The sequence below is a fragment of the Balaenoptera physalus genome, assembly GCF_965194825.1.
Source record: "Balaenoptera physalus genome assembly, chromosome: 2".
NCBI lineage: Eukaryota > Metazoa > Chordata > Mammalia > Artiodactyla > Balaenopteridae > Balaenoptera > Balaenoptera physalus.
Genome location: NC_138883.1, coordinates 33,749,139 through 33,768,491, shown reverse-complemented (window position 1 = coordinate 33,768,491; position 19,353 = coordinate 33,749,139). Strand labels below are relative to the sequence as shown.

At 44.4% G+C, this 19,353-nt stretch overlaps 1 protein-coding gene across 2 annotated transcripts in view; it reads left to right on the top strand.

Moving 5' to 3' along the window:
• Window positions 1-19,353, top strand: part of RAD51B (RAD51 paralog B) — a 648,001-nt gene that overhangs the window by 605,744 nt on the left and 22,904 nt on the right. The window contains exon 12 of one of the 2 annotated variants that reach the window (XM_082451822.1): window positions 5,870-6,349. The exons of the other annotated variant lie outside the window; for it this stretch is intronic. Coding sequence (XP_082307948.1) covers window positions 5,870-5,886 — 17 coding nt within the window. The 3' untranslated portion in view covers window positions 5,887-6,349. Of the gene's footprint in view, window positions 1-5,869; window positions 6,350-19,353 lie in introns of those variants that run through there. 2 annotated transcript variants of the gene reach the window in all.

Below are 19,353 nucleotides of genomic sequence, written 5' to 3'. Positions count from 1 at the left end.
TTGAAAGCAGCCAGGCCGTTGCTGATGCTACAGGAAGCAAAGGGAAAACCCAGGGCCTGGGTCTCCCGGAGCCATCCTGGCTTTCATGGGGCTCCAGGCAGTGAAGGCCTGCCGACTTGGCGAAGAAGGAGATGCTCTAGGAAGGGTTGGCCAGGGAAAAGGCAGAGGTGAGCTCAGGGGGGCTCCTCCTTGTTCACTTTTCCCTTGCTCTACACTCACCTTTTCCTTAGGAATCTAGGAAGCGTTTGAAAAACGAAAACCAAGGTGTTTTGAACAGGATAGAGGACAACGGCTTAGTTTCTCAACAGGACAGAATTATGTGCTTTTATATTGTTTAAAAAAAATAAAGATCAGGTAAGACAGGTTGAATCTGGATTCTGGTGCTATTCTTATTAGTTTAGGTTTGAATGAGCAGCATAAACCTTGGGATGTGGCTAGGGAAGCTCAGGGGAGCCCAGAGCGCCCTGAGATGGGTCCAGAGAAGTCTAGAAACAAAGCTAGTTTTCTGTTTTTCCAACCAGTCCCTATACTATAACCCAGTATTGGGACTCGGAATAAACCAGAAAACAAAGAAACAATGATTTTTTTAAGAGCTGGAAAGCTATGTGCCTCATCTTTCTTGTAAAATCAAGAGTGGTTATTTGACCACCTTTCGAAGCATGTTGGAAAGGCATTAATCTCCTCTGTTTGTTCCTTTGTCACAAAGTGGAGTTACATTCTTCCACCCCATTTTCTTAGTCACTGAGCCAACTGGATGATTCATTGAAAAATTCTTTTTCCCCAAATACCATGATCTGATTTCATCAGATTTCAGTTCGAATCAGTAACCCATCTAAATGTTTCTGCCCAGTGGACTCAAAGTGACCCAGCAGAATCTCAGTCTGTTTCCATCCAGGTATGGAGGTGTCTGCTTGGTAAATATCACCCCCACACCTGGCACAGCCTGGCATGCTTTGGGGAGCCTGGCAGAGAGCCCTGGGATTCAGTGGAGCAGAGTGAACTCGCTCGCACAGGTCACGGAGGAGAGGGCAGAGCAGGCCTGTCGTCTTGTCCTGAGCTGCTTCTGCCCGCCCCTCCACGAGGTGCTTCCCAGGCCAGAGAGGCAGGGCTCCCATCTGCAGAGCCTCTCCTTCTCTTTCAACATTCACTTCACATCCCCTCCCTCCATGACATCGTCCCGCACTGACCCTTTCCTTGGTCCTTTCTTTTCCTCTCACTGTTAGCCTCAAAGGAGAGATTTTGTTTTCAATGTGGAAAACACGTTTTAAATACTGAACATTACAGAAAATAATAAAGCAAACCCATGACTCTAACATCCAGAATTAACAGATGTTAATATTTTATCTTTTTTTTTCAGATTTTTTTTAATCGAAGTATAGTTGATTTACAGTGTTGTTTCAGGTGTACAGCAGAGTGATTCAGTTATACATATATATTCTTTTTCAGATTCTTTTCCATTATAGGTTATTATAAGATATTGAGTATAGTTCCCTATACAATACAGTAGGTCCTTGTTGTTTATCTATGTTATATATAGCAGAGTGTATATGTTAATTCCAAACTCCTAATTTCAGATTTTTTTTAATCGAAGTATAGTTGATTTACAGTGTTGTTTCAGGTGTACAGCAGAGTGATTCAGTTATACATATATATTCTTTTTCAGATTCTTTTCTATTATAGGTTATTATAAGATATTGAGTATAGTTCCCTATACAATACAGTAGGTCCTTGTTGATTATCTATTTTATATATAGCAGTGTGTATATGTTAATCCCAAACTCCTAATTTCAGATATTTTTAATTACAGGGATAAAACCTTACAAAATTCAAAACTCCTTTGCTCCTATCCCAAGTCCATTCCTTCTCTCCCCTACACTCCTCCACAGAAGTAAAAGCTCTCCAGGGTTTGATGTATATCCTTCTCCCCATTCTGAAAAACTTTTCTACATATATGTGAATCCAAACATCAGATTTGTTTTGAGTGCATCCTAAATTTTCATAAATGGTTTATTATACCATCATTCCACAGCTTGCTTTTTTCACTTAGCATTATGTTTTTGCAACATATCCGTGTTGATACACATAGATCATGTTCTTTCATTTTAACTGAGGTATCCATATCCATTGTATGAATGTACCACATGTTATCCATTCCCCTATTGACAAAAATTTTGATTATTTGTTAACTTAATGAATCCTGTTGCCCATGTTTCTTGGTATGCAGGTGTGAGGGTTTCTCTAGGTATATATCAAAAAGTAGAATGGCTAGTCAGAGGATGCACATTTTTATCTTTACTATATACTTTCAAATTGTTCTCCAAAGAGGTTTACCAATTTACACTTCTTCTGGAGATAGTGTACCAATTCCTATAATTATAAATTCACCGTCATGTTTCCAGGGGCAATCTTCTTGTGTTTCTTTATGGCTGCCTCTTTTATCTCCGCCATTGGGGTGTAAGTTTCCATAGCGTCTAGAGGGGTCTTCTGCACAGTGCATGTGCTTTATGCATATACTTACATGATTAACTGACAGAAATTATTCTACTCCTCCTAAAGTTAACTATATACTCCTCCCAGAAAGGGACCTGTTCGTTCCATTCATCACCTTCATTTTCAGGTGAGGGAACTGAGTTCCAGAAAGGTGAAGTGATGTTCACTGCCTCAAAATTGGGTTTGTAGGCATTCCCAAGTACTCAGCCTGGGCTCCTAAGATTTTTATAAAATCGGAAATGAATTTGGGCCCCCTTGTCTTCCATCATGGCAGCCCCTGTGACAACTTATCTCTCAGGCTTCATGAGCCTCTGTTGGGATACTCCAGGCCCATCCTGAATCTTGAATGCTGAAATTCTAAGCTAAGATGGAACAGTCACATTGATACAGTGATCCCTCAAGAAATTTCCTAAGTATACTTGGGTTATAAATTTGGCTGGGTGGAACCACAACCTAGATTAACAGTGGTGTACAAGGTAGAGGTTGACTGCTTTCTCACATAGCACTGTGGAGGAATGCAGTCCAGAGCTGGTATGGCAGCTTGGCCCCACATGTTGGTCCAGGGGCCCCGGCTCTTAGCTTGTTGCTCCATCATACCTAGGATGTTGCCCTTGTTGTCATGGTCCAAAATAGCTCAGTATCATGTCCTGCATCCAGGTAGCAGGAGTTGTGTGGGGTAGAGATTTGGTGGGAGGAAAGGGCAACCCCCTTCCTTTAAGGATATTAACCAGAAGTTACACACATTATTTCTGCCAATCTACCAATATATGGAAAGAAAGACTGGAAAATGTAGTTGTTAATCTCGGTGGCCATGTGCCCACCTAAATTTCGGGAGTTCTATTATCATGAGAGAGAAGAGGAGATGAATATTTAGTGACACATTTCTTTCAGAAGAACCCAGTTGCAGAGATTAGGCCCCAGCGTACAACAGTACAGACCCTAGGGCTGGACTTGTTGCATAATGTTGAAATGCAACATAAATATTGCAGTTTCTCAGAGTTATCTGGAAAGCAGGGTTCCAGCCTAGTACTCAATTTGGCTCAAATAAAACTCTTTTCTGTTCTTAAAAAAAAGAAAAAATATTATATATTTAAAATGCTATCAGGACCTTCTTTGGCAGAGTCTAGAGCAGAGGAGTAGAGTATCACAGTCAGTAATGCCACCAAAGATCAGCACCCAGAAATCTTGTTCCGCCTCCCAAGACAGAATCTCTGTCAAGCAAAAGCTTAGTACATGTTTTGCTATTGTGCACTATTCAAGAAAGATGCTTGAACAAGAGCTACTAGTGCTTATAGCACAAGGCAGGGTATAAATTTGGTTCCAAAGTCATAGACTAAACACATTTTTTTTCCAAAATGTTTTCTCCTGTCTTCACTTAAAAAAACAAAAAAACCAAAAAAACAAACCAAAAAAAAGCCATGGAACAAAATGTCAGTTGGAATAAGGTTATAGAGAAAAACTTTATTCCAAGGCCTGGACTGTAGTTAGACTAGATCCACGCTCCTCTTTTAGAACTGGGAAGCCATTTAGCTATCTTTAACAATTAACAGTTAACAATTTGCATTTGTGAAAATGCCCAGGTAATAATATCAAAAGATGTGAAATCAATTCAGGTTGTTGATTTTCTTTGAAAACCTCTTCCAAAAGGACTTGGAGTTCTTTCTGGAATATGACTTGAGCTCCATTTCAGTGAGTTCAGTTAAGCAGGTATTTCTCAAACATCTATCGTTTGTAAACCATGGTGCTCTGACGAGATAGGCTGAAAAAAAAAAAAAAATGGTCCCTTTTTTTTAGTAGCTTACAATCTAGTTAGCTCAAAAACAAAATGTGCAATCAAAAGCAAACTGCCACACCTATTATCAAGGTTCAAACAATGGGATTTGAAAGGATAGAGGAAATAGACTCATTCCATCTAGGATGACTGAGGAAGGTTCCTGAGAGGACATGGTACTTGAACTGGATGTCAGCTCCTGAATACTGACGAAAACGGCATTCCATTGTCTCTTGACAGAAGCCAGTTTCTTTTGCTGTTTGAGGATAGATTTGGGCACGCTGGGGAATGCTGATTAGTGCCATGTGACTAATGTTGAATCATGCTGACTAATGTGTTCTAAATGGATTGATTCAACAATAAAGGGAACATTGAGAGTCAAGAGTTCAGATCCTGAAGTTTATCATGTGATGAAGTGTAAATCACTTAGCCTCGGTACTTCATTTTTTTTGTCAATTAAAATGTGCTCATGATGAGAAGCCAACAAATCACCTTGACTAAAAAGTGCTTTACAAATCTCAAGGATAACAGAAATGCTTAACAACAATCCCCAGGACAGGCTTATGCAACCCTGGGTCATTCAGAGTCCATACAGAATCAGAAGATTCATCACATGCTTCTCCGTAGCCATGTGAAACTTCGGTTTCCTCACACATGCCATGAGAACTGACACATGGTGCACGGCACTCACAGAAACTGACAAATAGAGGAGCTTTTGAAAAATCTTCCTATCTACCTACTGGGGCGTCTGTGTTTTTCGACAACAAATGTCGCCACAGAACTAAAAGCTTGCATTGCACACACAGCTCTTTCTCTCTTTTGACATCTCCCCAGCTAGACCGCTTGAGAACCTGGCCTTCCGTGTCCAGATGTTTACTGAATTCTGAAGGCCCCCCCAAAGGGCCCAAGTTCTTTTGTTGCTCTCCAAATCACTTCCCACAGAGACTGACCAATGTCCTGAAGGAGCCCCTCAATAGGGAGGATAAATGGAGGCAGATGAAGACATGACCCCCTGAGGCTCACCCACGTCCCCGCTAACAAAGGGTCTGAGGCACAACCTTGTAAGGAGCATTTTGGTCAGGAGCATCCCCTCGAGAGGCCAAGTCTCCCCCACAGGGCTGCTTTCAATGGCTCCCATCGTAGTGGAAGCCCCGAGCGTTTGTTAAGGGCTGCGGTGTGCTAGGTGTAGCACAAAACATCTAAATCATGGCCCCCCGGTCTTTGTGAGGGCTTCCTGGCTACAGATGGCAGCTGGCTTTCTCAGGGGAAACCTGGGGGGTAGTAGAGGAAGCTGAAGAGGGGCTTCCGCTTCTCTGGATGACCTCTTTCCACCCAGCCCGGAAAGGCTCCCCTTTTGTCTGTAGCTATCGGTAGTCAAGCCAGGGCTGTGGGGCCTTAACCCACAACTGTGCTGAGTTTCTGGGTGTCTCAGGTTTGCAAAGCCATTGGCTCCCTGGGTAATAGACGGGTATGTGTGTAAGAGGACTGCCGTCGGAAGGAGAGGTTTATTTAGACTGCTAGTGAGAAGTTAGTGCATTTCATGACAGCAACGGTTTTTCAAACATTCTTTCTCTCCCTCTCTCTCTCTTTTTTTTTTTTTTCCTTTAGACCAACAGAGGCCATAGGGACACTATGACCTTTGTCTAGAGCTGATGGGGGCGTGATTTGTGAAATGAAACAGGACCGGGCTGCTTGGAAGAAGGAAACGGAAGCCAACATAATGGGGATTAATTAGTTGATTGCTGTTGAGATGGTAACAGATTTGCACCCCCCGCTCCTTACCATTGAGCCAGCCATCTCAGACCTAGCAGGGAAGGTGAAGATGAAGAGGCCTTTGTTCGGGTCTCTAGATGCTTGGGGCTGTAGGCTTTGCCGCCATGGGATGGCAACAGCCATAATAATAATAATTTGCACTTATATAGCACCTTTCAACCAGGCACCTCAAAGCGGTTTAACCACATTAATTAATTAAAGCCCACAATCCCCCTGGGGAGAGGAGCAGGATGACTAACAGGGTTTGTAATTACAGGAGGGAACATTTCCGAATGAAGTATTGTCCACTAAATAAAAAGAGTAGGTGTAAAGGAATTGGGGTCTCCAAAGAGTAACTGATTCAGAAATGAAATCATGGAAAGATGGGGGAGGCTGGGGGCGGGCATGGGCATGAGGGTCTGCTCTTTTGTCAGAGGGAGGTCGATGGGCTCAGAATTCAGTGACAGGTTTGGATCCAACTGAGAAGCGGGACATGTATGGTATTAGTGGCATTTGGAAGGTCATTAGTGGTACACCTATTGTGGTGTAAATTCAAGTTTCACTGGTACATTGTGTAGAGCCCTGCAGAACAAAGAGTGAGATTCCTGCAGTATTTAATAAAGGATGAAATGATTTCTTTAGATCCAAAGCCCAAGGCTGGGCCAGTCAATTAGCAAATAAATCAATTGGTGACCCATAGGATAATTCAGTCGTTTCTAGCAGAGCACCCAGCCTACCCCCTCCTTCTTCCATGACGTTTCCAACCAAAGCTTCAAGGCTGTGGGCTTCAGCCCCTTCAAAGCCAGGCATCAGATCTTCCCAGCCTTTGGCACTGGGACCTCTTTTACCCAAATTGTTGGTGACACTCAAGCTGCCCTCTGTAGAATCACTTTGTATCTGCTCCCCTTCAGAGGTTTTTAAATGCCTTGGATGCTAGAATCAAGTCTTGTCCTATCTCATGTCTGCTATCAATGCCCAACAGAGTGCTGTGCACAAAGTAAGTACCCAATCGGTGAAGAATTGTTGGATGACAGAATCCTTTAACAACTCAGTATTTGTTGACTACATACGAAATGCTAAGGCAAAGCTCAAAAAACAGGCTATGTGTATTACAAGGAATGGAAAAGACTCGTGTACTCCTAACTATAATATAAAGCAGAATAAAATAAAGTTAACATTATAGATGTACGCCCAAGCCACAGGCTGCAAGGGCCAAAGGAGGAACATTTTATCCAGCTGGAGTGAATCAAGGAAGGTATTCCTGGAGAGCAAACAATGCGCTGGGCATTGGAGGGCGAGAAAGATTTTGATGGACCTGGAAGAGGTGGAGGATACAGTTTCCAGACTGTGGTCATTTGTCTCGCTCTGAGTGAGGTGCCTTTGGAGAGCTTGTGGTCTTCAATAGAACATTTGTGAAAATCAAGCTGAGTTTTTGCAGCTGATTCAATGTACATTTCCTGTGAATTCTTGAATATGAATTGGCTATTTTCAAACAGCCAGGGACTATTACAAAAGTTGAGAAAGATATTTTGTTCTCCATAACTATTAGTTCAGTCTCTCTGCACTTTCACTGTCCACCAAGAAAGAAAAGCTAAGCAGTTCACACATTAAACTGGGCACTCAGGAGTGTCTGAGAAAGGTATGAGGAAAACATATCTCGATCTCAGATGTCAAAGATTAAATGGCTTCCTACTTGAGGCCTTTTTTTTTTTGACCCCAGGAAACAGTAAGACAGTGCTGTACCCCCAGTGATTGACAGACAGATCAATCCCTGTGCTCTCCTACTCCAAGGCATTTCACCACAAACCATGCTGCCAGGACAGGACCTAAGCACTGTCTTTGCATTGTGCCAATACTCAGTGCTGCTGTGTGTCTCACACACACCGTGTGTGCATCTGCTTATCTGATCCTCCCCACAGGTTCACAGGGTAGGACTTCACATCATTCCTTCTTTGCAGATGAGGAAGGAGGCAAGAAAAGTTCAGTCTCTTGGTAGAAAGTGATGGAATGTGGATTTGAACCCAGGTAGTCTTGCTTCTTCCTCTCCCCACTCACCCCTGTAGTATTTCTGTTCGTATCTATTACAACCTTTCTTAGTCATCCTCACTAAAGTACTCAGCACAATACTGTACACGTAATAGAAATTCAGTGAATATTTTCCAAATAAAAGAATCATCAGAGCAATACTGGTGGTTGGATCTTCCAATGGGAGAAGTGACTGAAGAGAATATGGTAGAGATTCCATCACTGTCTCCTTTTCTTTTCGCCATTATTAAAAATGAGGAGACATGCATAGGAAAGGTGCCCCCAGGGAATATTCACACGGAAGAAGACACAGGTGGCATTCATGAGCTGAAAATCTGCCAAACTGGTACCACCCATGGAACGCTAGTGAGGCATCTTGAGTTGTTAATTACTTTTATTGAATATGAATAATTTCTTGGTGTGTGTGTACATATACATATATAACGCAAAGTCCAACTTTTGTCTCCCTACTTGTACTAGCATCCTAGTTACTCTGTTGATGTGCTGCAGTCCTGCTGAAGATTCAGAAGTGTGTGGTCCCTATCAGCCCATGGAGTGAACACTTCTGGGTTAACCCAGAATTGCCTAACTCTATGCCTAGTGACTTTTAGTTGTATGTTGTGAGCAAAGTTACTGCTCAAAGACGGGATTGTAGAAGTTTGTCCTGCAAAACCAGGATTGCCAAATGAGAATTCTGGAGTTGGGTGATGAGGATTAGGTAATGGAGGAGAGGGGAATGGAGGCAAGAGGAAGTGCAAAATATCAGATTCTGTCCTAAAAATCGTGGTCTTAGAACCACTTGGGAGGGTCATTTTTTTCCCAAGCTTTGGTTTTAATATCATCACCATCACTCTTGTCCTACAGCTATGAAATGACCTTCTTTATTCCACTACAGAATTCACCAGAGGCTACTTTTACTCAAATGAAGGGAGCAGTCCATCACACTTCTCAGATGAATATCCTAAGTGCAAGAGAAAGCACATTGCCTACTTCTCTGAATTTCAATGAGGGTGAGGTTCAGATGCAGCACAGGTGCTCCAGAACTCCAAACAGAACTGGGAGGAGAGATGACCAATAAATAGCGGGCATAAGTCAGGAGAGACTTGGTTTTGCTGCTTAAACAAACAAGCCCATGAAATCTCAGTGACTTAAAACCAGGCCTGTGCATGTCTGAGAGACCCTCCTGGGAGGCTGTCCTCCATGTGATGATTCAATAGTTCGTTTCAGTATCAACATGCACTTCACACTTGCCATTAGGAGGGGAAGAATGAGAAGGGGGTCGAGCATTGGCAATTAAGGGCCTCCTCTAAGAAACGACACACATCACCTCTCTCATGACCAAGCAGTCATGTCGTCCTTGGAGTTGGGAACCTCGTCTGTATTTGGAATGGAAGGAGAACTGGAGATTGGCAAACACTTGTAATGTCTGCTGCATACTGTAGACCCAGGGAGCTGGCAAATGTCTCCTTCTTTCACAGCCACACCTTGTGCCTTTCCCTTGGATTACTGGGCATCTATCAAAGACTTACAGGGTAGTGTTGAGAGTTGAAGACCAAATAGTTTTGCAGCCCATTTTAGTCCACAGGTGACCCTTTTGAAAAAGAGGAGTAGCCAGGGAAAACCAATTAACTCTGGGCGCTTTTCCCTTGAAGCTATCTGATACTAATCACTCTCGGAAAAGATAATGGGTTAAAGGGAGCCATGGCCCGATTTCAATAATACGTCTAAGATAGAACAGCTCACTTTGAGTTGCCCAGGACCATCATGCTTTGTGTGAAATGGCTTCTGGAAACATGCCCTTCTGCTTCCATTCCCTCCCTTGTTACCGGACATGATTCAAATTCCCTCTAATCCCTGCGACTTTTCCAGAAAGCAGATTTCCCAGCATCAGAAAGAGAAGAAAAAGAAAAACTTTCCCTTATTATTCTTCCAATAATGAATTCCTGCTCTGAGTGGGCTGCTTCCATGTGTTTTCAGTCAAGTGCTGATGGCAGCCTTGCTGGGGGACATTTCCAAGAGGCTGTGGACATAATGGATGAGGTCTCATATTGACAAGAGCTGCTCTCAGTTTTCCTTCCAGTTTAGCCCTCCTGAGCCCTGAAATCCGAGATGAGAAATGATTCACGAGATCTCGCTGGTGAACCAACATGGCTGCCACACCTCTCTGCTCCTTTTAACTTGGTAAAAACTCATGGTTTTAAAGCTTCCCTCAGAGAGATTTGTAGACCTGAATCTTAGTAACTTAGAAAGGACTTACCTTTCTTAGACCAAACCAGTTCTTTGTAGACACCAAGATCTCCTTTCTTTAGGACTGAAACATAGTCTTTACCTGCCTTGACATCAGAATAACAAAGGGAAAAATTAGGTCACACCATTTCCTGCCTAAAACCTAATCTCAAGTACACAAGATGCTTCCAAATAAACAGTGGTGGTAGGTCATGTTTGCTAAGGGAACCAGCCTACTCATTTTCCCCAAAGAAAATGTCTTCAAATAATAATTCAATTTTAACTTACCTACACAGAACTTGTTCAAACTGTTAGTTATAGTTGGGTCTTTCCATTGAGAAAAATCTCAGTTACCTTAGGTAAAAGGGGACAGGTGTTGTTAAGGATACGGGTGGTCTGGAATTGGAGAGCCTTGAGGAGCAAAGGCAACCCTAGGGATTCATTACCTTAGAGACTCTGCTTCTCTCTGCATATCTGTCCAGGGCAACTCTCTCTCCCAGCAGACATGCCCTACATACTATAGTTCTGCTTATTCAAAACTTGAGCTGGCATGTGGCTCGTCCTGGTCTCTTGAGCTCCTCTCTCTCCACCTCAGCCTTTCAACTCCAAGCCCATTGGCTTTTTTCCTGGGTATTTCCTAGTTAGAATTCCTAAGAGAGAATATGATTGGCATAGGCTCATCTTATTGTTTTGTCTCAGTTAACATCATTGGTCACTAGCCAGCCAGTCCGCTGTGGGCTGAAGGAGGAGCCGAAAGCATGGCTGCCTAAGCAGCAGCAGATGTGGGCAAGGCAGCTTGCATTAAGGGACCCGTGAGAGGGTGAGATGATGAACTGTAGTGTGCTCTTTGTACCCTTAACTGGATTGCTACACAGATACTCATTCACTCTCTTGCTTCTACCTCCCCTTCTCATCACTGTAGACCTGATCTCCCCTGTCGCAGCCTGGTCCCCCATTATTGCTCATCCCTCAACCCCTGACTCCAGTATCCTACTTCTCGTCCTGTTAAAGTACGCCATCACAGGGACTTCCCTGGTGGTGCAGTTGGCTGGGGCTCCATGCTTCCAATGCAGGGGGCGGGGGTTCAATCTCTGGTTGGGGAGCTGGATCCCACATGCATGCCCTGGCTGGGAGTTCGTGTGCCACAACTAAGGAGCTGGTGAGCCACAACTAAGGCCTGCGAGCTGCAACTAAGGAGCCTGCTGGCTGCAGCTGAGGAGCACACATGCTGCAGCTGGGGAGCCCGCGAGCCACAGCTAAGGAGCACGCCTGCTGCAACTGAGACGTGGCGCAACCAAATTAATTAATTAATTTAAAAAAAAAGAAAGAACCCACTCATGGAGGTGTATGACTAGTGAGTGGGAAGGAAGAGGTCTTAACATGTATTTGAGAATAGAAGGAAGACTGGGGAAGGTGTGATATGGAAGGAGGAATGGAAATAAAACCCTTTCATAGCTAAAGAAAATCTCATTCCCACCAGGACCAAGTCCCTTTGCTCTTTCTCCTAATCTTTGCAGCAATTTCCCTCTCCCCAAAACCAGACATCAGCAGAAGCAAGGGAAAGTTCCGCTGAGGAACCCTGACCTAGCAGAGAGGGAACGTATTCTGGCTCCACTAATCCCCCAGACCTTTTTCTGACCCCTGTGGGGATTCCTAGTCCCCATCTCAGACCCTTGCCTTTCCCCAGCCCCCATCCTCAGGCCTCAGGGAGCCCTGGTCCCAGACCCTTGAATAATAAGTGCCAAACAATTTACTTTCAAACTAAGGTTTAGAACACAAGTGAAGGACTCTGTTTAGATAAGGTCTTTGCCAGTAGTGTCCTCCCAAGATGCACAAAGCTCTTCATTGGCAGTTTTCACAAATCTTCGTGATGGTTTTGGAGGACTGGTCACGTGTGGTGTTGCCCTATTTCAACGGAGTCAGAGAAATTGTGCTTTGTCTGAATTCACACATCAACCAGAGAACTAGGAGGAGTATTGAATTGTGATACTGAGCTTTGCCTTTTATTCATCAAAGACCATTGCCTGTATACCTCATCAGATGGTGGTAAAAACCCGACCCAATCCATCTACATTCAAATTTCAGTATTTCCATATTCCTCTCAGTGGACATGAGGCTAGAAATTCATTAAAGGGAAATCTAAACAACCCTGTATTTTCCTGCTCTTTCCTGAGCTCTGAGTGTGTCACTGTTGATTAAATCATTGGTCAAACCTTGTCCTATGACTGACACTTTTATCTACTGACTAAAATTACCGAGTTTCCCTAGGAACCTAAGATGGCAGAGAAGGTGGTTCCAATGGTGCTTCTAAACCTGCTGCTGTGGGATTCTAGAGCCAGTTCCTCTGGATCACTTCCAGATCTCTGCTCATTTCATTTACGGTCTGGGGTTGAAGCCTATTGCCATTGGCTGTCCCCTGGGATCTGAGAACCAATCTGGGGTTTGTCCAACCTCTCTCTCCAACGCAACCATCCCCCTTCCACAGTCATTACCACTCTAATAGCTTGAAAGTTGATGCAAAGATGGAGCAGAAGCCAGGCTGGCTTTCTCCCAGTTCTCTAGGCCCCTCTGGGGTTAATCAGCAACCACCTATCTTTGTGTTAATAACATAAGCCTCTCTAACTAGAACACCTGGCGGAAACCCATAGGCAGGCTTAAGATGAAGCCAATTCTGCAGTAATTATTCTGACAATCAGTCTGTTTAACCTGAACTCAGACTCTCCAGACAAAAACAGCTTGCTAAATTCAAGCACCTAGCTGGATGGACCAGTAACTCTTAATGTTCCTTGAGCCAACTTGAGTTTTGCTAATACTTTTCATGCCCACGTCTCAACTCCAAAGGCTCCTTATGCTGTGAATGTCAGGCAACATCTCCCACATTTCAGGTTTAGCAAAATGTCCTGAGTACATCCCACTGGTAGAATTCTTTAGTGGCGTCTTCCCAGCCCTTTCCCTACCCTCCCAGCCTGTCTGTTGGTGGGGTTCACACCCCTGGAGAAATAATAGGCCTTCTTAACTGGGATTGCTGGCCACTTCTCTTAGTAACTAATCCAGATGCCCTTAGGTGTTAGGTGATTACCTGTGCCAAGGAAACGGGCCAGGGGCTGGGGAGGTGGAAAGGGTGGGCAGGGGCCACATGGAAAACAATCCCCTGCTGTGTGCATCTGCTAAAGCTACCATAACAGAATACCATAGAAGAGCTTAAACAACAGAACTTTATTTTCTCCCAGTTCTGGAAGATAGAAGTCCAAGATCAAGGTGCCGGCAGCTTTGGTTTCTCCTGAGACCTCTGTCCTTGGTTTGCAGATGGATGCCTTCTCGCTGTGTCTTCACATGGCCTTTCCTTTGTGTGCACTCCTAGTGTCTCTTCCTCTTCTTGTAAGGACACCAGTCTTATTGGATGAGGGTCCTGCTCTTCTGACCTCCTTTAACCTTAATTACTTCCTTTTAAAGGCCCTATCTCCATATATCATCATAGTGGGGATAAGGGCTTCAACATATGAATTTGGGGGCGGGGATACAATTCAGTCCATAACACCTGCCATAATGCTGTTTCCCTCAACAGATCATCTTCCCTCCTCTGATGCTACCCTTCTAATACTGAATGAGAGAAAAGTAGATATTGGTCAAGAAATGGCAGGTGTGACTCTGTGCTGTCAGTTTGAGAATGGCCAAGCTAGGTTGGGGCACCTGAGACAGAGTAAAAAGACAGATGGATGGATAGATCCATGAAGGGATGGTTGGATGGATAGACGGATGGATGAATAAATGACTTAGGTAGTGTGTTGATAGCACCAGGGCACATATTAACTTATACTTCTTTGGAGTTGTAGTTTTTTACAGGGAGGGGTTGCAAACTCAAATGCTCACGCTAAACAGGTAACAGAGTTGCGAAAAGAGGCCAGGTGCAATAATTGGGAGTAGTTGGGACTGTGACAACGTGGAAAGAGTGTGCCCTGTCCAAAGGGGCAGCACATACCCAGCTCCAGCCCATTGTTACTATGTGGGATGCCAGCCTAGTGTTGCCAGAACTTCTGATTTTTCAAGGGAAGCCAGAAATCTGGATTTTCAGATGAAATTTTTCTTTAAATAAATCTTTAAATTATGGAAACTAATTCAACAATTATAAAATACTGTGGAGGCCAAATAAGCACATTTACAGTCTGAATGAACCCTGGAGGCTGCCAGATTTCCACTCTTGGAATACTAGAAAGACATCTGTAATGTCATCGCATGAGGATGTAGGTGTTTAAAACTTGGGGTCATGAGTACATTGCCAGGTTCATATTCCAGCCCACTACTTACTAGCTTTGTAATCTTGGGAAAGTTATACATGTAACTCAGAGTTGTTATAAGGACGAAATTAGTTAATACACGTCGATGCCTAGAAGAGTGCCTGCTGCCTAGTAAGAAAGTAATAAGTGAGCCAGTATTATTAGGCAGTATCACGAAACCTCTTGGTTGCCTCATCTGTAAAATGGGGACAACATTTGCCTTACCTATACCCCAAAGGAAAGGAATATGCATGAAAGGGCTTACAAAAGTGTGCACATTGCTAAGAAATACACCATGCATTACCTTCGTTACTATACCTATAAATGAGGCTCAGCCTTGCCCAATGCAGGCATGGGAATCCCTAGAAGAAGGAAGACAGTGGCGACTAGAACTGGTCCTCTTTTCTTCCAAAGGTCACTTGGCCGTATTGCTGTTCTTAGAATTTGGTGAGTTTTTCTTATTTTCTTATGAAATTTTTAAACATTCAGAAGAGTTGAGGAAACAGTATCATGAACACCCAAGTACCCTTATCTAGATTTAATAATTGTTAACATTCATCTTGGTGAGTATTCTTGGCAGAGACGTGGGAATGGAATGTGGCAGAGAGGCAGTAAGGAAATAGGGCAAGTAAGACCCAGTCAGATGTAGGTGGTTCCCTTTTAGATAGGGCCCCAAAGAAGGGGGTTTTGTGCGGGATAGCTTGTTATAGATGATACATTAGCACCAACGTAAGGAAAGTGGCATTATAAGCCGAAACACAGAAATTATTTTATTATTTATAAGGTTTGCATTTACTGTTATTTTAAGGTTTTATTATTTTTTTGTTATTTTTAAGGTTTTATACATGAACATATTCACGTATTGCTCGTGTAATTGAAAATTAAGAATGTCTAAAGAGACTTTCAACGTGGAAATGTCTCTGTCATAAAGAATTCAGGAAATGAAACTGTGGATCTGTGAGAAGCCCAGTAAAATCACGGTAATAAAAAGAAACGTTGGTCACTAAAAATGAAAGATTTGAGGAGCAGAAACACTCAGAGTCAAAGAAAGTATATGCCAATTATAAAGGGCTCTTTTCTGTTGAAGCATTTAAAGGGGTGTCTAAGACATATTGCCCCATTTCTCAGCGCTAGCTCTTACTGCATGTAAATGCAAAGGCTTCTACCCTGGAAAGGATGCTTTACAACGTGAAAGCAACTGAACTTTGCTTTAAAATTCTATTATTCAGACCCTTCATTAATTTAAGCTGACATTCCTCCTCAGTTGAGGCAAATCATCAAAGCTTTACTGTATTGAGAACCTTGAATGCAGCAACAAAGAGCGCGGGGTTTGGAGGGAAACGTGGAGGGGGGAGGGGCTGAGAGCTCAGAGGCCCAAAGAACGGAGGGGAGGGGAGGAAGAGGGAGGGGAGGACTGGAGTCCTGAGAGGCAGAGGGGCGAGGAGAAGAGTTAGAGGAACCCAGATAGACTATGGAGGCGGTTGGTAGACTGAAAGGGAGAGGGACCGGAGGGCCCTTGGCTGCAAAGCTGCCCCGTGAGCCTCTGTTAATCGACATGGTAGAAGCAAAATCAGCCTGCCCCTCTGCCCTCACAAATATTTCTCCAGAGGCAGGATAAGAAGGGAGATAGGGAATAGGGGAAGGGAAAACATTTCCCTGTTCTTCCTTCATTCAGTTGCCTCTTGAATCTCCTGCCTGTGGTGCCCTGCTCAGCAGCACAGGGCCTGGCGGGAAGTCGGCCCTCTGGGCCTGGACCCCCTAGCACCCCCCGACCCCACCCCCCATCATCGGTCCCATCTGGCCCAGTGACACCTTCACCCCAGGCCGCCAGCAGGTCCGCCTCTTCCTTTCTGGTGTGATTTACTGCAGGATGTACGAAGTGGGATGTACTAGGTGGAATATGTTGGGTGCATTGTTGAGGCATCAGGCAAGAAAGGATCTTTGAAACGTGAGGACATCACCCACAGGCTTTTATTGTGCATCTACGATTTCTAAGAGAATAAAGTAAGATTTGTAAGGTAAACTTGAAAGCCTATGGGAAAACTGGGTTTTTTCAATGTGTAACTTAAGTAAAATGCTAATTTTGAAAAGCAAGATACAGTAGTCCCCCCTTATCCGTGGTTTCACATTCTATGGTTTCAGCTACCCACGGTCAACCATGGCCAGAAAATATTAAAAGGAAAATTCCAGAAATAAACAGTTCATAAGTTTTTAATTGCACGCCGCTCTGAGTAGCATGATGAAAACTTGCACTGTCCAGCTCCATCCGGCCTTGGACGTGAATCATCCCTTTGTCCAGCGTATCTATGCAGTATACACTACCTGCCCATTAGTCTCTTAGTAACCTTCGGGGTTATCAGATTGACTGTATCACCGTGCTTGTGTACATGTGACCCTTATTTTACTTAATAATGGCCCCAAAGTGGAAGAGTAGTGATGCTGGCAATTTGGATGTGCCAAAGAGGAGCCGTAAATTGCTTCCTTCGAGCGAAAAGGTGAAAGCTCTCAACTTAATGAGGAAAGAAAAAGTATGCTATATATAGAGTTCAGTACTATCCATGGTTCAGGCACTGGGGGTCTTGAAACACATCCCCCGCAGATTAGAGAGGACTACTGTAGTCCCAGATGGTCTTTTCCCTGCGTCAAAAGAGTCGTCAAGGATACAAGAGAGCCACGTGGACACCATGGAGCAGACAGATCCTGGTACCCAGCAATCCGCCGAGACCAACTCAGAGGAGGCTATAGGACTTCAATTTCCAGACTGCCACCTTCCAGCTCTGTGACCTCAGCGAACCCCTGTGACCTCCCTGAGTCACAATTTCCCAGTGTGTAAAATGGGAACAGAAATAATCTGTCCAGTCTTCAGCCCAAGGGACCCATGAGGGTGACCATGTTGGTGAACGGATGGTTTTCCAACCTTCACTGCAGTCTGAACCTGGGTTACTACATTGACCTGTTCTCCAGCTTTAACACAAATCAGATCGTGCTATTCCTCTGCTCAAAACTCTGAAGTGACTCCCTTTTCACTCAGACTGAAAGCAAAGTCCCTCGCCTGTCCTTAAAGCCCCACGTGCTGTCCCATCTCGTGGTTCCCCCCCCGCCCCCCGCCTTGCTCACCTGCTGCAGCCACCTGGGTCTCCGTGCTCTTCCTCCCCTCAGGGCCTTTGCACCTCAGAACGCTTTGTTGGAATGCTTCTTCCCCAGACAGTCCCGTAGCTGAAGCCCACACCTCCTTCCCCAGATATTGGCATGACTCCCCCACTGCTGAGTTTTTGCTAAAATGTCATCTTCTCCATGAGACCTACCCAGTTTAAATTGCAGCCCACTCTCCTTACCTCCATCCTGCTCTACTTTGACTTTCCCAAAGCACTCATCACCAAGCAACATAATAAATAACTCATTATGTTTACCATTCGTTGTGTGTGTCTTCCTTGCTACAATATAAGCCCTGGAGGGCAGGCATCTTTGATTTTTCACTGATGTGTCCTAAGCACCTTGAGCAGTGTCAGGCACATTAAGGACCCTCAATATATAGGTGGATCTTTCTTAGAGGTCCAGAATATAAAACAGACCAAGAAGGGCTGCTCCAGTTGAAGGGACTATGACCTCAAAATCTCCTCCACCATCCCTGCAGGCTCTCCATGGAATAACTCTTGCTCTGACGAGGAGGTTTGAAAACTACTGACATTCCCTCCTATGTAAAACCAGCGTTGAAGATACAAAGCGCCATGTAATGTCAAGTCCAAAGGCCTGGCACAGGGGTTGGTACGAGCAGGTGCCGGGTTGGTAGAGGTTATAAAGGGATTGGGGGGCAGCGGGGAGACAAGGATCCCAGGACTGGATCTTTGCTGTCATTCAGGTCTAAGCTTAACCTTCACCACTCAGCCAAGCCTTACCTGTCTATCCTTCCTTTGTTTCACACGGCATAACTGTGTGACTGGAAAACAAATTTTTAAGGACGTTTGTTGAGTACCTACCGTGTGCTGGGCAGTGTCTGCGCTCAGCTCGCTGTGTAAGTGATCTCACAAAACTGTCAGCCCTCTCACCACTGTCACTATGGTACCTCATACCAGGCCTGGCACATATAAGGTGCTCAATAAATGCTCACTTATTTCCCTAACAACCCTCTGGGGCAGGTACTATTAACCCCATTTTCCAAGTGAGGGACCGAGGTTCAGGATTAGGTAGCTTGCTTCAGGTCATACAACTAGTGAGTGGCAGAGCAAGGGTTTCAGTTCTCCTTAGACAAGCTCCAGTCACACTGGTTCTGAGAGAGAATTCGGGTTAGACCATCCCTCCAGGCTCCCCTCAAGCAGATCTGTCTCGTGGCCACACCAGGAGATGAGGGGAGAGGTATTTCTTTCCTTCTCGGCTTTCTCTTCTCCATCTGGGTTCATGTCCTCCCTTTGTACAGTTGGCTCACCTGGAGGGGTCTCCTGCCACCTGCTGATTAATGGGCCTGCCTTTCCCACCCTCCCTGGCTGGGTAACCCCAGAGCTAGCAGTGGTTCATCTTGAATCATAAGTCAGGTTCTGAAAGACATTGCAAGCTTGTGCTCAGAATCTCTCTAGAATTCAAATTCTTTTTGAGGGTCATTTGCTTACAAGTAGAGTGATGGATTTCATGTCTCTCCCTTTAAGAAAAATCTGGATGGTATCTGCTGGTTTCCCCCTGCCCCCTTCAAAAACACAGCCCTAGTTAGTCCATCTGATGCAGCTAGAATTCCCCCAAGGACCCCACACTCAGTTTCCACTGTGGCAACACTAAGGTAAAGCTCCAATCATGTCATCTCTTTACATAAACAGAAATTATTTG